A 17,272-nucleotide genomic window follows, 5' to 3' on the forward strand; every position below is an offset into this window, starting at 1 on the left:
GGGCCGCTCCGTGCCTGTGTATGCAAATTAATTTGCATACTCACTCCTGATTGGCTGGTGGGCGTCGTAAAGGTATAGTCAATTTGCATCTTTCTCTTTTAGTAGTGTAGATTATTTAATTCAGTGAATGGCACATAGTATACTATTAAACCATTGTAATTATCATCACTCTTTGTATTACTAGGATAGAGTATTGTTTCAACAGCTAAGTGAGAAGGGAAGTAGAGAAGGTCTAATAGTGATCAGAAGATTATGTGATGGACATGAACTAAGGATAAAGAGCACTGGCTACTAAGAGATATTTTTACCCTCCAACTTCTATGCTTGGATTCAGATGATTAACACTGACTGCCTCAGCAGACAAACCCTGAAATCTCATGGCTTAATTTGATATTTCTCGCTCACAGTCCAAGGCAGGTTGGGGCAGCTCTCCTACATGGTTCTCCCAGTGGGTGTCTCAGGGACCTGGTTTTTCTCTCTTGTAGCCCCACCACATGGCCCACATGGCCTGCAAAGCTACAGGAACAAGGGAAAGAACAGAGGAGGCACATGGGCTAACTGCCTCACCCTGGAAGTTTCCTATATTTAAACACACTTACAACATCTAAAAACATGAAGATCTAAGTATAATAAACATACTGTGGGTCTCGCCGGTTTGGCTTAGTGGATAGGGCATCAGCCTGCTCCCAGGTTCTATTCTGGTTCAAGGACACATGCCCGGGTTGTGGGCTTGATCCCCAGTTGGGGGTGTGCAGGAGGCAGCTGATCAATGATTCTCTCATCATTGATGTTTTTATCTCTCTTCCTCTCCCTTCCTTTCTGAAATCAATAAGAAATATAAAAATATATATACTGTGCAGTCTGATCAATACCACTCACATTCAATGGGACCAAATCCCCCACTGAACCCCAAAGGAGGCTGGGAAACAAGGAGGCGAACAAGGACACTTGGTGAGCACCAACAGTTTTGGGCACAACCTTTTCCTGGGTAGGTACCAACAGTGGTCACCAGCCTGAGAATTCTTTCTCTTTGAGCAGAGCTGGGACGATGCTGGCACACCCTCTCAAGTCCATGCAAACACCCCCCCCTTTGGTTTTGACAGTGTATCCCTGGGCATATTGCCATAAACCAGATCAGATTGCACAGTATATTTATTATACTTAGATCTTCATGTTTTTAGATGTTGTAAGTATGTTTAAATATAGGAAACTTAAGTTGATTTAACGGTGAAATGGAGATAACTTGCTCAGTGTTTCTTCAAGTATATATTCCTCTCTTTCTGATACTAAAACAGCCTTCCTTTCTTTTCTTCTCTAGTTTTTTTTTAAATAACTGATTTATAAATATATTATATGCTCATATTAGAAAATTCAAAACTATTAAAAAGTAGGAAAACCCCCCCACCTTATTCACACTCCCACTTCCAGTCCCTGTGTGTGGGAAACACTGACTTTGGCAGCACCCTTTGCTCAGCAGAAAGCACTAAGCATGTTAATGAATCTAAAAAGTCTTGCAATAGGTCACTGGTTTAATGTTTTTTAACCCATCATGGAATCCACCCTTGCACATTTTTCCTACATGATATATGATAATTTCCCAAGAACTAGTGTTCCAGGGCAAAAGACCCAATATAACAAGCAATGCATTTGCAAACCTTCACTGACAGTGGTTTTCTCCATCTTACATTGCTGAGCTGCGGTGTCAGAGGGTTGCTTTCACCCAGAGCGAGTACAGAGGTGGTCGCCAGGGCTGAGGTCACACAGCAAGCTGCTGTCAGAGGCAGGTGCAGTGCGGAGCCCTCCTCTCAGGCTCCCGCCACCTTTTGATCTGCCCACACATCTGATGCCTCTGGAACCTGGATGTGTCACTTCTGTCTCCTCATAATCTGTGAGAAAGGTGAGCCGAGGTTGAGGGTAGTGAGGAATTCCTGATTCATGCAGCCAGTCAACCCTTCATGGGAAGATAAGAAAAGGTCATCTTACCTGTTCCCTAACCCTGGGCAGAAGTGGGGTTATCCTAGATGGATGGCTGTCTCAGATCCTTATAAGTTTCCAGAAAAAAGGAGACTTCAGAGGCTCCCTTTGACAGCCAATCCTATGTAAGTTTCTCCTGTTCCAATTTTAACCCTCTTCTTACTTTTGTATTATCAATGACCAGAATTAATAAGCCCTTTGTGCAGAAAAAACCTACAACTGGCTAAAATTATGGGTTAAGGGGGAAAAAATTCTCATGAAATAATGGAAAGCATAACCTTGAGCTTCTTTTTTTTTAAAAAAAAAATATATATTTTATTGATTTTTTACATAGAGGAAGAGAGAGGGATAGAGAGTTAGAAACATCGATGAGAGAGAAACATCGATCAGCTGCCTCTTGCACACTCCCTACTGGGGATGTGCCCGCAACCAAGGTACATGCCCTTGACCGGAATCGAACCTGGGACCCTTGAGTCCGCAGGCCGACGCTCTATCCACTGAGCCAAACCAGTTTCGGCAACCTTGAGCTTCTTGAAGGGCCTGCTGGTCACCCAGGCTTCCTGCCATTGTTCCTCTGCTCCTCAGAGGGAAAGAGCTATAGTATCTTTTCTTAGCACAGAAAGCTCACCCTCTTCCCAATGCAGGACACCCCAGACTCCTCTATCTGCTCATCTATGGCTGGTGCCATCTCCATTATTCACCGATGCCCCTACAGCCTAGTTCCCCTGGAGGTAAACACCTTGGTGGTTATTATGCTCTGTGATTGGTTTAGTGGAGGCTGTGTCATCCAATTACCCCCAGGTATCTTCTGGCTACTCCATGAGGGCCCCACAGAGAGCCCAGGCTCCAGGGTATAACAGAGGGCACAGCAATGAGCCTCGTTCTAAGCACCAGTCTGTTTCATACTCATCCTGAGTGTCCCTGGTGCCAAGGCCTGGGTTGAGCATGGGGGGAGCAGGGGAGGGGAGGATTAATCTAGGGACCTGTCAATCTTAACCTGTCAATCTTATGAAGGAACTGGGACACATACCAAGAACCAGACTGAGAATAGAATGAAGAAATAGAACCCCACCTGGGGCTGTTTCTGAGAGAAGAATTGAAGGCAACTTAGGTTGGAGAAAAGGAAATTGGACTAGAATCAAAGAAGGATACTCCTATGCTTATATGGAATGAAGTTCTAGATCTGGTTCTTAATTTCAGATCAGAAGAGTCTTCCTCAGCCCTTCTTGGCATTGTTTCTAATAGGTGGTCACATATTGATCCAGAATCAGAGACACGAGGGCGGGAAATGTCCTGGTTCGAGGTTCCTTGGATTGGATAAATATCCCTCTTCTCTTATTAAAGAACTCAGAACACCCCCCTCCCCCGGCCCCCCAAAAACCAACAACCTCGGGAAACACCATCTTCCTAAGCTTTCCCAGGTCATCTCCCAAGCCATCTTCTTCCCACCCCCAGTTAGTACCGTATCTCCCCACTCTTATTCCAGAAGTGCTTCTGGAGAAACATTTTAGCTCCGGCCCCAAGTCACCCCCAGCACTTGTGACCAGGGCTGTCAGTGACCTAAGTCTCTCACTGTGTCCTGCCTCCCCCAGCAGACTGAGAGTTCCTTGCAGATGGGCCAGAAGTCCCAACTCTCCCGGCTTCCTTCCCATACTCGGAGCCATCCTCCTCCAGACCCCCCCGAAGGAAGCAGCAGGGGACCGGCTAAGGATGATTCTCTGGAATGTTCTTGACCCAGGTCATGTCCTGAAGGAGAACCGGCCTAGACGTCTGCTTCCCTGATCCTCTCTCTTCCCCCCACACACCCAGACCGCCAGACCCACTGGAAGCTTCCACGGGAGATGTTGGCAGTGATAACCCCGGTAATTGGACGGCAGCAAGTGGAGATAAGGTAGCCAAATTATTATAATGCAGGAGGTGAGCAAAGCAAATGCAGGGTTCTGGGACATTTTATGGGGGGTTTATGGGGGGTTCAGGGAGGAAGAGACAAAAATCTCCGACAGGGGATGGTAATTTCCTAAATGAAGAACCCAAGAGGCCCCCAAATGGCCTACATGATGTTTCAGACCTACAAATTAGGCTGACTCCATCCAGCAGCCCCGCGCTATTTAAGGGGTGAGCCAGGACCGAAGGCCCAGCGCCCTCTGCTCCCTCTCCTGCCTCCCGCCCCGCCCCGCGCCCCACAGCGCATCCTGCAACCATGAGCCGGCAGCTGCACTCTTTCCCGGGCAGCGAGCGCCTGGGCTTCAGCGGCTGCTCAGCAGTCATCTCGGGCAGGGTGAGCAGCAGCTCTGCCTCCTTCAGGGCTGGCGTCAAGGGCACCGCCGCCTTCGGCAGCAGGAGCCTCTTCAGCCTGGGGGGCGGCAGGCGCCTGGCTCTGAGCGCCTCGGCGGGGCGGAGCGGCGCCTTCGCGCTGGGCCACTGTGCGGGCACGGGCGGCCGCCTGGGGGGCTTTGTGGGCACCGTCTTTGGCAGCGCCGGGCTGGGCCCTGCGTGTCCCTCCGTGTGCCCGCCAGGTGGCATCCCCCAGGTCACCGTCAACAAGAGCCTCCTGGCCCCCCTCAACGTGGAGCTGGACCCCAAGATTCAGAAAGTGCGTGTCCAGGAGCGGGAGCAGATCAAGGCGTTGAACAACAAGTTCGCCTCTTTCATTGACAAGGTGGGTCCTGGGACATGTCCCTGCGTTGGCAACCGCTGTACACAGGGACGCTCGCTCTGCCACTGACAGCTGCGTGGGAAAGTGGGCGAGTTAGCTAGTCCTCTGAGCCTCCCTTTCCTTATCTGTGAAGTAGGCACAGGAGTGGCTCTTACCCAGTAGGTTGTGCCTTGATTGGTTGTGCATAAGGTGCTTCGAACAGTGGCAGGCATTCACTGCCCATAAACCAAAGCTTCATTCGTTCTGGGAAGGGGGTTGGTGTCTGGGGCAGGAGGTGTGTGGAATGGCCCTCTGAGGACTCTCAATGTCAGACAGGAAGGTGGGGACACACATCCAGGACAGGGGCACTAGTGGGACACAGGCCAGTTGGTGTCACAGGACATGATGCTTGGTGAGTGGGGAAGGTCTTGGAAGGTAAGAAGTGGGATACAGTCGTAAGCTAGGATGGTTTTTAGAGGAGGTGTTTGAAAAGGTCCAGAAATTTGAAGTGTGAGCCTGAGGGAGAATATTTAGAAAGAGGGCATGTCAAGTTACATGTGTGTGTTCTGTATGTGTGTGGAGGGTACTCAGAAATCGGGGTGATAGGAAATATATCTCTGGAGATTCTGAGTTAGTGACCCCAATGAATGGGGAGGAGATGGGGAATGGGCTTCTCTTCTCTCCACCTGGAGCAGAAGGTCTAGGGCATGAGTGATGGGGACATAATACTAACAATCGCTGACACTCCTCAGGGCCCGGTGCTGTCCCAAGTGGTTCTCGTTTATCAACGTGCAACCCATGATTCTGTTACCCTTCTGCCACGCAGGTGAGGAAACTAAGACAGAGGGAGACTAAGAAAGTGCCCCAGTTGCTAGAACAGGCAACCATAGAGCCTGTCCCTCACCACTATGCTCAGGAAGAGGAAAGACGTGGTTAGAGGAGAGAAGGCAGGAGTAGAAAAAACAGAGCTACCATCCCATTTTCTTCCTCCAAGTGTGTTCTTCCCTAGCATATTTCCTTCTCTCCCCCAAGCTAAAGAGATAGGTGAGAAGAGGAATGCTGGTGAGTAGCGGAGTGTCTGAGCTTATTTAGCCCAAAAAATGTGAAACCTTTGGTGGAGTAGGAAAGAAGCTTGTAAAGATGTGATAACCTACTTTGAAAACCAAAGAAACAAGCCAATCAAGAGCCGTTTAGGCTATATAAGAGACAGAACATACTAACCATGGGAGTGACTTTCCAATGCCATGCCCCCCCCCACCCCCGTCATTGTTTCTCCCCTGCTTCTCATTTCCTTCCACTCTGAAAACACCAGCATTTATAGCAAAAGAAGCTCCCTCAATCACATGATAACCATGGTGGCAGTTACAGCATTGCTTAAGACCACTTCCTGATTTCTCTTATACTGGATCTTATTTCTTGTCCTAGAGACCCAGATAGGCATGATTCCTCCCCCTCCGCCCCCCCCCCCCCCCTCCCCGGGGCTGAATCTACTCTCTAATGAGACTTGCTCTTTCCAGCCCCACCCCCATCCCAGGATGACTGCACCTGATTTCTGGAGCCCTCTCCCCATTTTTGAGAGTCAACAGCATGGGGATTCTGATCATGACCATCTTTGGGTTCCAGGTGCGGTTTCTGGAGCAGCAGAACCAGGTGTTGGAGACCAAGTGGAGCCTGCTACAGCAGCTGGATGTGAGCAGCTGCAGGAAGAACCTGGAGCCCGTGTACGAGGGCTACATCAGCAGCCTGCGGAAGCAACTGGAGACGCTATCAGGGGACAGGGTGAGGCTGGACTCGGAGCTGAGGAACATGCAGGATTTGGTGGAGGACTACAAGAACAGGTGAGTGGAAAGGCAGAGGTTATGGCCCTGGAGGGTCTTGATTACAGATGAGGTTTTAATTTGGAGCCAGCATATTTGCCTTCTAGATCTTTTGCTGATCCTATTGCAATTTTCTTTCCCGTAGGGGAGGGAGAAAGAAATTCAGACAGGATGAGGCTTAGGAAGAGAAAAGAGATACCCAAAAGGGTGCTCCAAATTGCCTAGGAAATGGTATGCTCAATATTTACCATTGGAAATGGAGAATTGTCTCAAAACCAGATGGACAACCCAAATGGCTTCATAGCTCCTCTTGAGTGAGGTTTCCCATGGGAGTTCCCAGAACATGAGAGAGTTCCCACTGATCTTGAAACAAATCTTAAAACTAATCAAAAATGAGTCTTTAAAGCTTTTTTTCATGATGAGGCATATCTGTGCTGCTGAATGCCACCATTAAAGAGAATAGTTGGGTATGTACTTGGAACCAGAGATTGCTCCTCCTGCCCTCCAAGTTGAGCCATTGACAGAGTGACACATCTGGACTCAGTGTGATCTGATATCTGGGCAGTTTGCTTCCACGTGCCAGGATTTCTGGGATAGATGACTCAGCCACAATTCAAAAGGTGGAGATGGTCCGAACTGAATAATTTCTCTTATTCCATGTTTGATCTACCTGTTCATCCCTACCCTAAAGTCTCCCCAAGGCAGAACTCTGGCCTGAGCCCTGCCTGGAGGTCCTGATGGAGGAGGTGACATGGTCCCCGACCTCTGGAAGCACACAGATTGTGAGGACAGGCTTAAAGAATGTTCAGATAGCTTCCAGTCAGTGGAAATGAATAGTATGAATTGAAATTGAGTGAAAGTAAGTTGGGAATATTGGAGTCCCATGGAGATTTGAACAGGATTCTGGGAAGAAGAGAGGGCTGCCTGGTGTCCGGTTCAGAGGCATCAAGGGGCTGTGCTCTCTCTGAGCCTTTTGGAGTGTGAAGGCCAGGTGTTCCAGGTTTACCATGCACTCTCGAGTGGCCATGGGTGAGCCCCTTGATCCTCTGTGAAGTATCGTGTTAATGTCTATAAAAATTATACACTGATACCTGCCTTGTCACCTACAAGAACAGTTTAGAGTTAACAGCCAGATAGTCATGTATTAACAGCTCTCAAAACACCCAAAGGGCTAGACTAATGTAAGGCATTTTTCCTTGATGTCAAAAGTCTTGGATTTGGATCCTAGCTTCACTATTAACTAGCATTATGACCTTGGGCAAGTCTTTGCCTCATTTATAAAGTGGAGAGATAATAATAGAACCCACTTTATAGGGTTGTTGTGACAATTAAATGAAATAATGTATGTGAAGATTTTAGCGCAATGTTTAGCCTGTAGTAAGGGATAAAAAAATATCAGCTGAATTTACTATTATTATTATTATTATTATTATTTTTAAATTAATTATCTCTGTCACCTGCGGGTTCTCAGCCACTGGTTTTGGTACCTCTTTTACGATATATCATAAAAGATTTTAATAAGTCATCTTTGTGTTAGAATTTTCAGAGCATTTACCTTCCTGTGAAACTGAAATTCTAAGCCCAGTAGCTCAGTTGGTTAGAGCATTGTCCCAATACACCAAGGTTGCAAGTTCGATCCCCTGTGAGGGCACATACAAGAATCAACCAATGAATGCTTAAATAAGTGGAACAACAAATCAGTGTTTCTCTCTCTCTCTCTCTCTCTCTCTCTCTCTCAAATTGATAAAAAAGAAAAAAACTATGAAGTTCTAGAGGACAGGCAGTGTGTGTCTTAAGCACCATTGTCTATTCAAGATTTTTCTCATAGACACTCTAAAATAACTTTTAGGTATTCACAATTTTAAAAAATCTCCTCACAATTTAAAAAAGTTGACAAAAATTTTTACCACAAATTTAAGTCATTTCAAAGGACATAATTTCAAGCATATTATGTATATTGTCATTGGAAATTATAAGGGCTATATGAACTCCTTTAAATGTATCCAATTGGGCAGTTTAATACCCACCATCATTCAACCAAAAAGTTAGCAGAAAGCCACAGAAATTCCTTTTCTATGATGTCACTGTCTCTGATTCTTCATTCAGATTATTTGACTACTTATATCATATTTGATAACCAGTGAGGCAGATAAATAATCACAGAATATTTCACAGAAAACCTTTTTTTAATCTCAAGATTAGAAAAAATACAAATCTAGTAAACATACAAAAAATTAATGTCAGTAAGCTCTGCTTTAAAAATCATAAATTTTACCTTGATCCTTTCCTCATTTGAACTCCAATTCTCATGCCATTTTCCCCACATGACTGTTCCAGTGTAATGTGTCTTATGCCTTGAAGTCTTTTGTTAATCACCCTTGCTGCCACAAAATCTGTTACTTGAAAATTTAGCAATTTTCTTGTGATCATATGTATTTTTTAATGTCTAAACATTTGTTATGGGTTGTGTTATACAAAAGCAAGAAATATTACTAATTTTGTTAAATAAACATTAAATATAAAAGTGTAAAAAATAATTTTGGAAATAATTTCTTAATGAGTTAAATGGGAAAGATTTCTCTCCCTTAGAAGTAGAGATATTCTAGTCCTATATTTTTTTCATTCTTATCTAAGTGACTTTGTTCATTCAAATAGATTGTAATGGAAGGAGTTTTGCAAGAGCAGTGTATGCCTTTCCAGTTTTTCTGCTTTTTTTCTCTCATAGCACTTATCGTTTTCTGATTACACATAATGTGTAATTTACTTACTTGTTGTTGTTTCTCTCCAGCTGTTTCATGAAGGCAGGGATATTTAATTTTGATAGCCATGATTATCCAACTTTTTCCTTGTATTTTATGAAATAGGAGGATGTAAACTGCTACAAACGAACTGGCCTGCAACTAGCATATGCTTTTATTTCTGTTAATAGGAGGAAAATAAAACTGACTATTTTCTAAGATAATATGGGATAAAGATTGATTGTAGTAGATACAACTATTTCATAACATAAGTTGTTAAAAAGAAGTTTTCAATTATCTTTTGAATAACACACATGAAATCTGAGATAGATCATATAATTTGTTTTCTGTGCTTTATCCAGTATAATTAGAAAAAATCTGGCAGTTTTAGAAAATATCACATTCCCATTCACTAACATGTACTAGTTCAGCCGTCCAACAAGACTTTTCTTCTTGGCAGTCAGTGATTTGCCTTAGCAAGTAATAAAAGCTGAAAAGATGTGCTCATGTTAAAGTGTATGAAAAAAGCCCTATTCTAGTTTTAATTATTTCTTTCCAATGTTCTATGTTGTTTGCTCTCACAACTGTCCTATCATACAGTCTTTGACAATAGCAAGGGATGAGATAGTGAGAACTTTAAGTGGAACGATCAATACTCTTACCTCCCCAATCCACAATATATCTGTATTCAGAACATCTCACCCCATACAAACACCTGTTTCCAAGACCTTGCTGCACCTGGAACAGGATATGTATAAGAAACAGGTGGGATAAGGTTTTGTTAGGTGTCTGTGAGGTTTTGCATGCTGGGCTAGTGCACATTCGTAAGGTGCCAGATGGAGGAGGATCCACCTTTCTGCTGTCTCAGGGAGGGGTAGTGTGAAAGGGAAGTGGGACAGTGGTACCTGCATGACATCTCCCTCATAGATCTCCCAGGCAGATCTATCTTAGGGCAGACTGCATATGAACTAAGGAGCTGGAAAACTATTTCTTTAGCCTGTCCTTGTCACATTTCCATGAGGAAGGCTATGCATGCCCCAGGGGTACATGACTTCAGTTTGAAGACCACTGCCCTGCAGCTCTCAGCACAGAGATGATCACTAACTGCTTAGTGAGCATTTGCAGAACTGAATTGTCCAATGGCTATGCTCTCTCCTTTCTCTTGCTCCACGCAGGTACGAGATGGAGATTAACAGACGCACAGCTGCTGAGAATGAGTTTGTGATGCTCAAGAAGGTAAGGGGAGCAGGAAGGAATCGAGGAAGCCTAGAGGGCTCTCTGAGGACTTGGCTGAGAAAAAGGAACCTTAGTCCCTTGGGCAGGGATGACTGGGATTCTAATTTTCCTGCTCTTTTCGCCAAGTCTCTTATATGCTGCACCCAGAATCCGTCAGTTTGAAACCCCAGCATTTGTCACACTTCTGGTGCACCATTGCACTGCATATTGGTTGGCTTGCTCTCAGGGATGGGGCCTCCCTGAGAAGCATGGGGTAGGGGAGTGGAGAGAGTTGGGAACCTGAGGCTTCTTATGTCAGGAAGGGAGGAAGAAAGGGAGGGAAGACGAGAGGGAAGTGAGGCAGCTGGTTGCTCTCTGTGTTCCCCAGGACGTGGATGCTGCCTACATGAACAAGGTTGACCTCCAGGCCAAGGTGGACTCCTTGACAGATGAGATAAAATTCTTCAAGTGCCTCTATGAAGGGGTAAGGACCTCACTGACCTTCGCGTGGTCTGCTTCTCTTACAAGTGGCTTTTGGCCCTTGGCCCGGATTGTTGTGTGGACCAAAGGCTGGTAGAGAAGCCTTTAAGCTCAGTAGAGCTGAGGCCCTACTATGTGCTGAGCCATGATATGGGTTTTGAGGAAACCATGATGGAGAAAAAAAAAAAGATTCTTGTCTTCCAGGAATTCACAGTCTCAGAGATCTGAGCTGTGCTAAAGCATGAGGGGTCTAGAGAAGGGAAGGTCATTGGCAACTCCCTAGAGCACTCTGAGTTTAGACTTGATTGCATGGTGGAGGGTGGATGTTGCTGCAGAGTGTGAAATAGGGGTGGGAGCAATCCTGAGTGCATGGTGGAGAGGATGGTCCCACACGGGCTGAAAGCCCAATGTGTGCATCTCACACCCAGCAGACACTGGCTCTGCTGGGCTCTGCTAAGGAAGGGTAGAAAGGGACAGCGACGGTTTTACCGGGGAGGATCAGGAGACATGCTCCCCTCATGGGGAGCCTCTAATTGGCTCCAGTCCCCTAATTGTTCCCAGGAGATCGCTCAGATCCAGTCGCACATCAGTGACACATCTGTCATCCTGTCCATGGACAACAACCGGGACCTGAACCTGGACAGCATCATCGACGAAGTCCGTGTCCAGTATGAGGAGATCGCCCTGAAGAGCAAGGCGGAGGCGGAGGCCCTGTACCAGACCAAGGTGAGCTGTGTGCCCAGTGACCACAGGTGCCACCCCCTCATTATTTGCATGTATGTGCATGCATGTGTATTTAGGCTGGGTGGAGACGTCCTTTGTCGTGCAGTTGGGACTGTGGAAATGCCTCCCTGTGGATCAGGGAGGTCAACTGCAGTTAAAAAAATATATTGATTTCAGAGAGGAAGGGAGAGGGAGAGAGAGAAACATCAATGATGAGAAAGAATCATTGATCGGCATGCCCCGTACTAGGGATCGAGCCTGCAACCTGGGCATGTGCCCTTGACCAGAATCAAACCCAGGATCCTCCAGTCTGCAGGCAGATGCTCTAGCCACTGCGCCAAACCAGCTAGAGCCCAACTGCAGCCTTGGCATGAGTTGGGGACATATATGGAGCGTAGCCCTTCCCCTGCCATGACCCTTGCTGACAGCAGAGGCCATACCAGCCACAGCTCTGATATGACTGACACCATTTCTGTGGATAATCCAGATGCCTTGGCTTTTCTTTCTGTCATTAACTTTGTAAAAATAAGGACAGGAAATTAGAACTCCACCAAGGCTCTCACATTTGTGAGCCCAAGGATCCTGCTGAACTGGTGCAGGACTTTTCTATCCAGAAGGAAAGAGCTGTCTTTCTCCCCCTCCTCGCCTTCCCTTCTGCCATCTCTCTTCCCTCCTCCCTCTTTTGATTCGATTGTGTCTATGATGCTTGGATAATGAGAATGGCATGTGGCCCTCCCTCTCCATGCTGAACACCCTTGAGAGGTGGATGTTCAACTGTCCTGTGCTCCTCTTCTCTTGCCTCCAACCTCAGATCCAGGAGCTGCAGGTCACAGCGGGTCAGCATGGGGATGACCTCAACCTCACCAAGGCTGAAATCTCAGAGCTCAACCGCCTGATCCAGAGGATCCGCTCAGAGATAGGGAGTGTGAAGAAGCAGGTGGGTTCTATACAATGAGTCAGCTACAGGGTTAACTGATATCTGGGTTAACATCAATATCTGTATAGGACCAAATATGGAAAAGGTCCTTTCTTTAGGCATTTGTAATTCATCAGGAGAGAACAGTCTGAGCCAATATGGAAGGAGGAAGCATCCACCCAGTGTGTTGCACACCCACTAATCCTGTAGGAGTCCTGAGGGGCTGGAGCTGCCTGCAGGAGGTGGGATTACACTGGGATGGGAGGCAGAAAGGAGAGGGGAAGAGATGCCTTCAAAGCCAAGCAGTGGGGTTTAGACCCAGTGCAGCAGGTAGAAGGAAGGCATTGGGAGGTTTCATGTGATGAATCTGCTGGAGGGAGGAGAATCGGGCAGTGGATGTTAGAAAAGAGTAGGGATTAAAAGCCTCCCACCCTCGCCTTGGCTTAGGGCTCTGATCTGTGTTTGCCTGCCCCACTTCTGAGATGGGACATTTTTTTTTTCTGGTCGGGCAGCCTCAGTGTCTCCGCTGAGGCTGTTAGCCACTCACTCAAAAAGTAATGGGTGTTTGCCTGGCTGGGGGCCTACCTGATAGAGGAGAGTGACACCAGATGGACAACAGTGCAGAATTCCACATGTCCTTAGGATCAGCTGCTGTCCTTGGGGTGAAACACATGTGACTCCAGAGAAAGGGACACACCAGGAAGAGAGGCCAGACACTTAGATCCTTACCAAAACCTTAGCCAAGTGACCAGAACACACACTCAAGACTAAAGGCTCCGGAAGCTCCTGTCCCATGCCACCCCCACCTCCCCAGCTTTCACATGGAAGCCACTGAGCCCCACCTTCAGCTTCCTCCTGCAAGTTACATTTCTACCCAACCGCAGGTGTCTGTCAGCTTGTAAAACCTGCCAGTTATTGTTTAAGGCGTTGCTGTGTAGCATGATTGTCTGCAAAATTTTGGAGGCCAGACTCTCAGTGTTTATTGGACAGACATTTTATTAATAGGAACTCTAGTAGTCCTCAATTTTTTTCATGATTTACAGGATCTCCCAAGACAACCTGTACACAGTGAGGCAACATTGAGGTCAGCTACCAAGAGAATATTCCGGGTTGGCATTAGAATCATATAGCCCATGTTACAGACCAGGAGGGAGAGGGCAGGGGCCGCGTGCCAGGTGCCCACCTTCTCATGCCCTTTCCCTCCTCCATCCTGTGGTAGAGACGCTCCACTTTCACATGCCACAGCATGAGTTAGGGTGCACCGTACCTGAAGTCGGGGAAGGACAGATTCTCCTCTAGTGATGTCCAAAGGTGGAGGAACCAGGACAACCTCAAAGCGTTTACTGTCAGTCAGGACCCAGTGAGGGGAGGTTGTCTGAGCAGGATCTCAGATGAATTCATCTGCCCCTCAGTGCTCCAACCTGGAGACGGCCATCGCCGATGCCGAGCAGCGGGGTGACTGTGCCCTGAAGGACGCCCGGGCCAAGCTGGATGAGCTGGAAGCTGCCCTGAACCAGGCCAAGGAGGAGCTGGGCCGGATGCTGCGCGAGTACCAGGAGCTGATGAGCACAAAGTTGGCCCTGGATGTGGAGATCGCCACCTACCGCAAGCTGCTGGAGGGCGAGGAGTGCCGGTGAGGGCCAGATATCTTTTGTCTGGACCAGTTATTGCTTTGCATTAGTAGGAAGGTTGAAAGCAAACAGTCTGCTTTTGTTCAGGTCGTACTGAGGTAAAACCTTATAGAAAATGGGCTTTAACGTGGTGCAGTAGGAAAGACCAAAGTTAGACAGCAAGAAGAACTAAGTTACAAAAAATCCCAAAGAAGTGGTAGCAGAGGAAGTACTGATTCAGCAACGTTTGAGAAACAGGGCGTCACTTGGCCCTTCATGGTGCAGGATGACCTCCAAGAGTCACTCTAGCAAAGTTGGGGCCCAGTGAGGATGTGTGCTCATTCCTCTTATTTGTCTAAGACCTTCTAATAACTAGAAGGCAGTGGAGGCACAATTATCTTACACATCAGGTAATCTCAAAGCCACTTTGATGGAGTGCTGACTCCTGGTGGCAGATTTTTCATCTTGGTTCTCCATTTCTGAAGAGGCCCCGCTGGGGTGTATGGAAAGAAAAGAGTCTGGGATGGGGTGGAAGGTGGGATGTTCTGAGAGGAGAGGCTCATTCACAGGAGACTCCCTGGAACTTTGGGGTGATGGTTTACTGAGGGTTTATCTGTTTTTCTTCTTCCTCTTCAGGATGTCTGGTGAATATCCAAACTCTGTGAGCATCTGTAAGTACCTACAGGCCCAGTCCTGCCGTTGGTCACCTACCACAAGTCTAAGTTCCTTTAATTCCATGACACCAAAGAGAAGTCAGAATACTGGAGTGGGAGCAGGACCGACTTAGGGGCACAAAAAGGGAGCTGGCTTTAGTCACCAAGGAGAAGCAATGGATGGAGAAATAGAATAATATCATGAAATACAAGTATAACCTTAGAAAATTAAATAATACTCAACGGTGTATAATCCAAGAGCCTATTGAAAGAATAATGCTTAATGGCTACATTATATTTCTACTGATGCCAGACCCAAATAAAAGCCCTGAATGACAGCAAGAGGTTATTGAGGGAAACCTGAAAGGGAAATGATGAAAAAGAAAACTAAAAATCTCCTCCAGATTTAAAAACTAGAGAAAGTGAGGGGATGTGCTATCTTTGACAGGCAGGAACTCTGGCAGCCCCAGGCCTCCATGAAGGCCTTTCTTCCTATGGCCCTTCCTGTGGGCAAATTCACTGGTAGAACCTGCAGAAGCTTAAAGTTGGATAGTGACTGAGTGACACAGCCTAACAGGAAAAGGCCAACTGCATCAAAAAGAACAGGATGAGGATGACGGGGCTGGGGTCTCCTCTCTCCCACTGCAGCTGTCATCAGCAACACGGGAGCCGGAGCTGGAGGGGCTGGCTTCAGCATGGGCTTCGGCGCCTCTAGCAGTTACAGCTACAAACCCGGGGCCGAACTCAAAACCAAAGGCAGCTGTGGCAGTGAGTTCAAGGATCCCCTCACCAAAGCCTCCAGCAGCAGCTGTGCCACCAAAAAGAAGGCCTCCAGATGAAGGGCAGAAAGCTGCGGAGCCCATCCATCTCTTCTCCCTCCGCCCCTTTCCAAGTCAGGAAGCGCTGCCCCTGTAACCACAATCCCAGTCCCCTCCCCTCTCTCTGTGGTCCTGGGCCGGGTGACACGCCTATGCAGGAAGTCCAGTCATAGGGGCGCTCGGCAACCTCCTCCTGGACCACCTCTCACTGGGTCACTGCCCCAAATGCAGAGACAAGACGCAGACTCAGCACGCTTCCTTGCGGCCAGGTGCCAGCCCCTCTGTCCCCATGTGCTTTTCTTGAGCCTTCATTGCCCAGGGCCTCTTTGCCCTCTGGTTGGGGTCGTGTCCAGTTCTCTGCCTCCCCTGCAATAAACGCTCAATGCCATTTGAATTCTCAGTGTCAATCTGTTGTCCAGGATGCCAACATCTGCACGGCCCCTTCTAACTTCTCTTGGTCTAACTCTTGCTTTCCTGAGTCCCTGACACTGAAGCCTGGCTTCTCCATCGGGTTCTCAAAAGCACCCAGCGTTCCACACAACTGCCTCTCATTGCTAGAGTGATCAGTCCTTCTTTTCCTTCACCCCCTCGCTCTCCGGCCAACCTACCTGCCAATGCTCCCCCACAATGGCCCTTCTTCCTGCCAAGTCTTTCCACCCTAAAGTTTGAGGGCTGCATGTACATATAATCGTATGGATGCGTCTGTATCTATTATGTACACGTAGTGGTGGCTCACTGTCCAAATCCTTACTGAGGCAGGCATTGCTCAGGCACTGGGAATACTAACTACAGTGAACACACGGACGCAGACCCTGTCCTCAGAGAGCTCACAGTCTGGCATGCAGAGTAAAAATAAGCAACTAACACGGGAATAAATAACATGTGTCAGCAGTGATAACTACTGTGCAGAAAAATTAAGTGGGGTAAGAAGGGTGCTCTTTTAGGTATGTGTGTATGTTTCTGCAACCGTGTTTATTTTCTCAGAATCAGCACAGTTGACTTGAGCAAGGTGCTAAGGAGCAGAATCCTTAAGGGTGAGACCACCTTCCAAGGATGGGAGTGGCATTCAAGGTGCCCATGACCCCTTCTTCTCCCACATCATTCCTGTCCTTTTATTCCAGTCTTTCTCCAAGCAGGCCAGGACTTTTCATGCCCATGGGCCTTTGCAAATATGATTTTCCAATCACAGAAATCATGTCCCATTTATTGAAAGCCTGCTCATCTATTGTGGCCCAGCTGAAATGTCACCTCCCGTGTTCCTGCATTTTCTGGTCCCTCCAGGTGGGCTCTATTAAGTCATCAAGCTTAAATGTAAGGGAACAATAGAGCTGCTGGCTCAACAGCTCTCCCCTGTCCCTTCATTTTATGGGAGGCAAACAGAGGCCCGATGGCTAAGTGCTTTCCCCAAGTTCACAGCTCTTCGTGCCCACAGCACCGTTCTCAACTGTGTTACAGTCGGTGCTTTATTTTCCTAGTGTCATGTTAGCCACACTCATGTCTGTCTCTTCACCCCTCCCCCTTTCTCAACCCCTTGTTCCGGGGTCCTCAAGTCTGGTGCACAGTCAGTACTCAGTATACCTTCACTGGGGAGAGAGTTCAAAGTACACGCACATCCCAATAATTTGGCATGCAAATGATAAAACAGATTTGGGTTAAAAAAGTTTGTTTCCTATGCATACACATGTGTACAGTT

At 47.2% G+C, this 17,272-nt stretch overlaps 1 protein-coding gene across 2 annotated transcripts; it reads left to right on the forward strand.

The window, feature by feature from the left end:
- Positions 1 to 4,174: 4,174 nt before the first annotated feature.
- Positions 4,175 to 15,600, forward strand: LOC103285322 (keratin, type II cytoskeletal 72). Of its 2 annotated transcripts, XM_008140717.3 has the most exons (9): positions 4,175 to 4,633; positions 6,233 to 6,447; positions 10,340 to 10,400; positions 10,768 to 10,863; positions 11,421 to 11,585; positions 12,394 to 12,519; positions 13,911 to 14,131; positions 14,745 to 14,779; positions 15,410 to 15,600. In XM_008140717.3, exons 1-9 carry the CDS (start codon positions 4,175 to 4,177, stop codon positions 15,598 to 15,600), a joined length of 1,569 nt encoding a protein of 522 aa, XP_008138939.2. The 2 variants fall into 2 exon arrangements, with proteins under 2 accessions (XP_008138939.2, XP_054574423.1); XM_054718448.1 differs by lacking the exon at positions 12,394 to 12,519.
- The last annotated feature ends 1,672 nt before the right edge of the window (positions 15,601 to 17,272 follow it).

The sequence above is a fragment of the Eptesicus fuscus genome, chromosome 7, assembly GCF_027574615.1.
Source record: "Eptesicus fuscus isolate TK198812 chromosome 7, DD_ASM_mEF_20220401, whole genome shotgun sequence".
In the NCBI taxonomy this organism is placed as follows: Eukaryota; Metazoa; Chordata; class Mammalia; order Chiroptera; family Vespertilionidae; genus Eptesicus; species Eptesicus fuscus.

Coding starts and splice junctions, on each gene's coding strand:
- LOC103285322 (XM_008140717.3), top strand. CDS start 4,175: ATGAGCCGGCAGCTGCACTCTTTCCCGGGCAGCGAGCGCCTGGGCTTC. Junction 6,448..10,339: donor GTGGAGGACTACAAGAACAG/GTGAGTGGAAAG, acceptor TGCTCCACGCAG/GTACGAGATGGAGATTAACA. Junction 10,864..11,420: donor TCAAGTGCCTCTATGAAGGG/GTAAGGACCTCA, acceptor AATTGTTCCCAG/GAGATCGCTCAGATCCAGTC.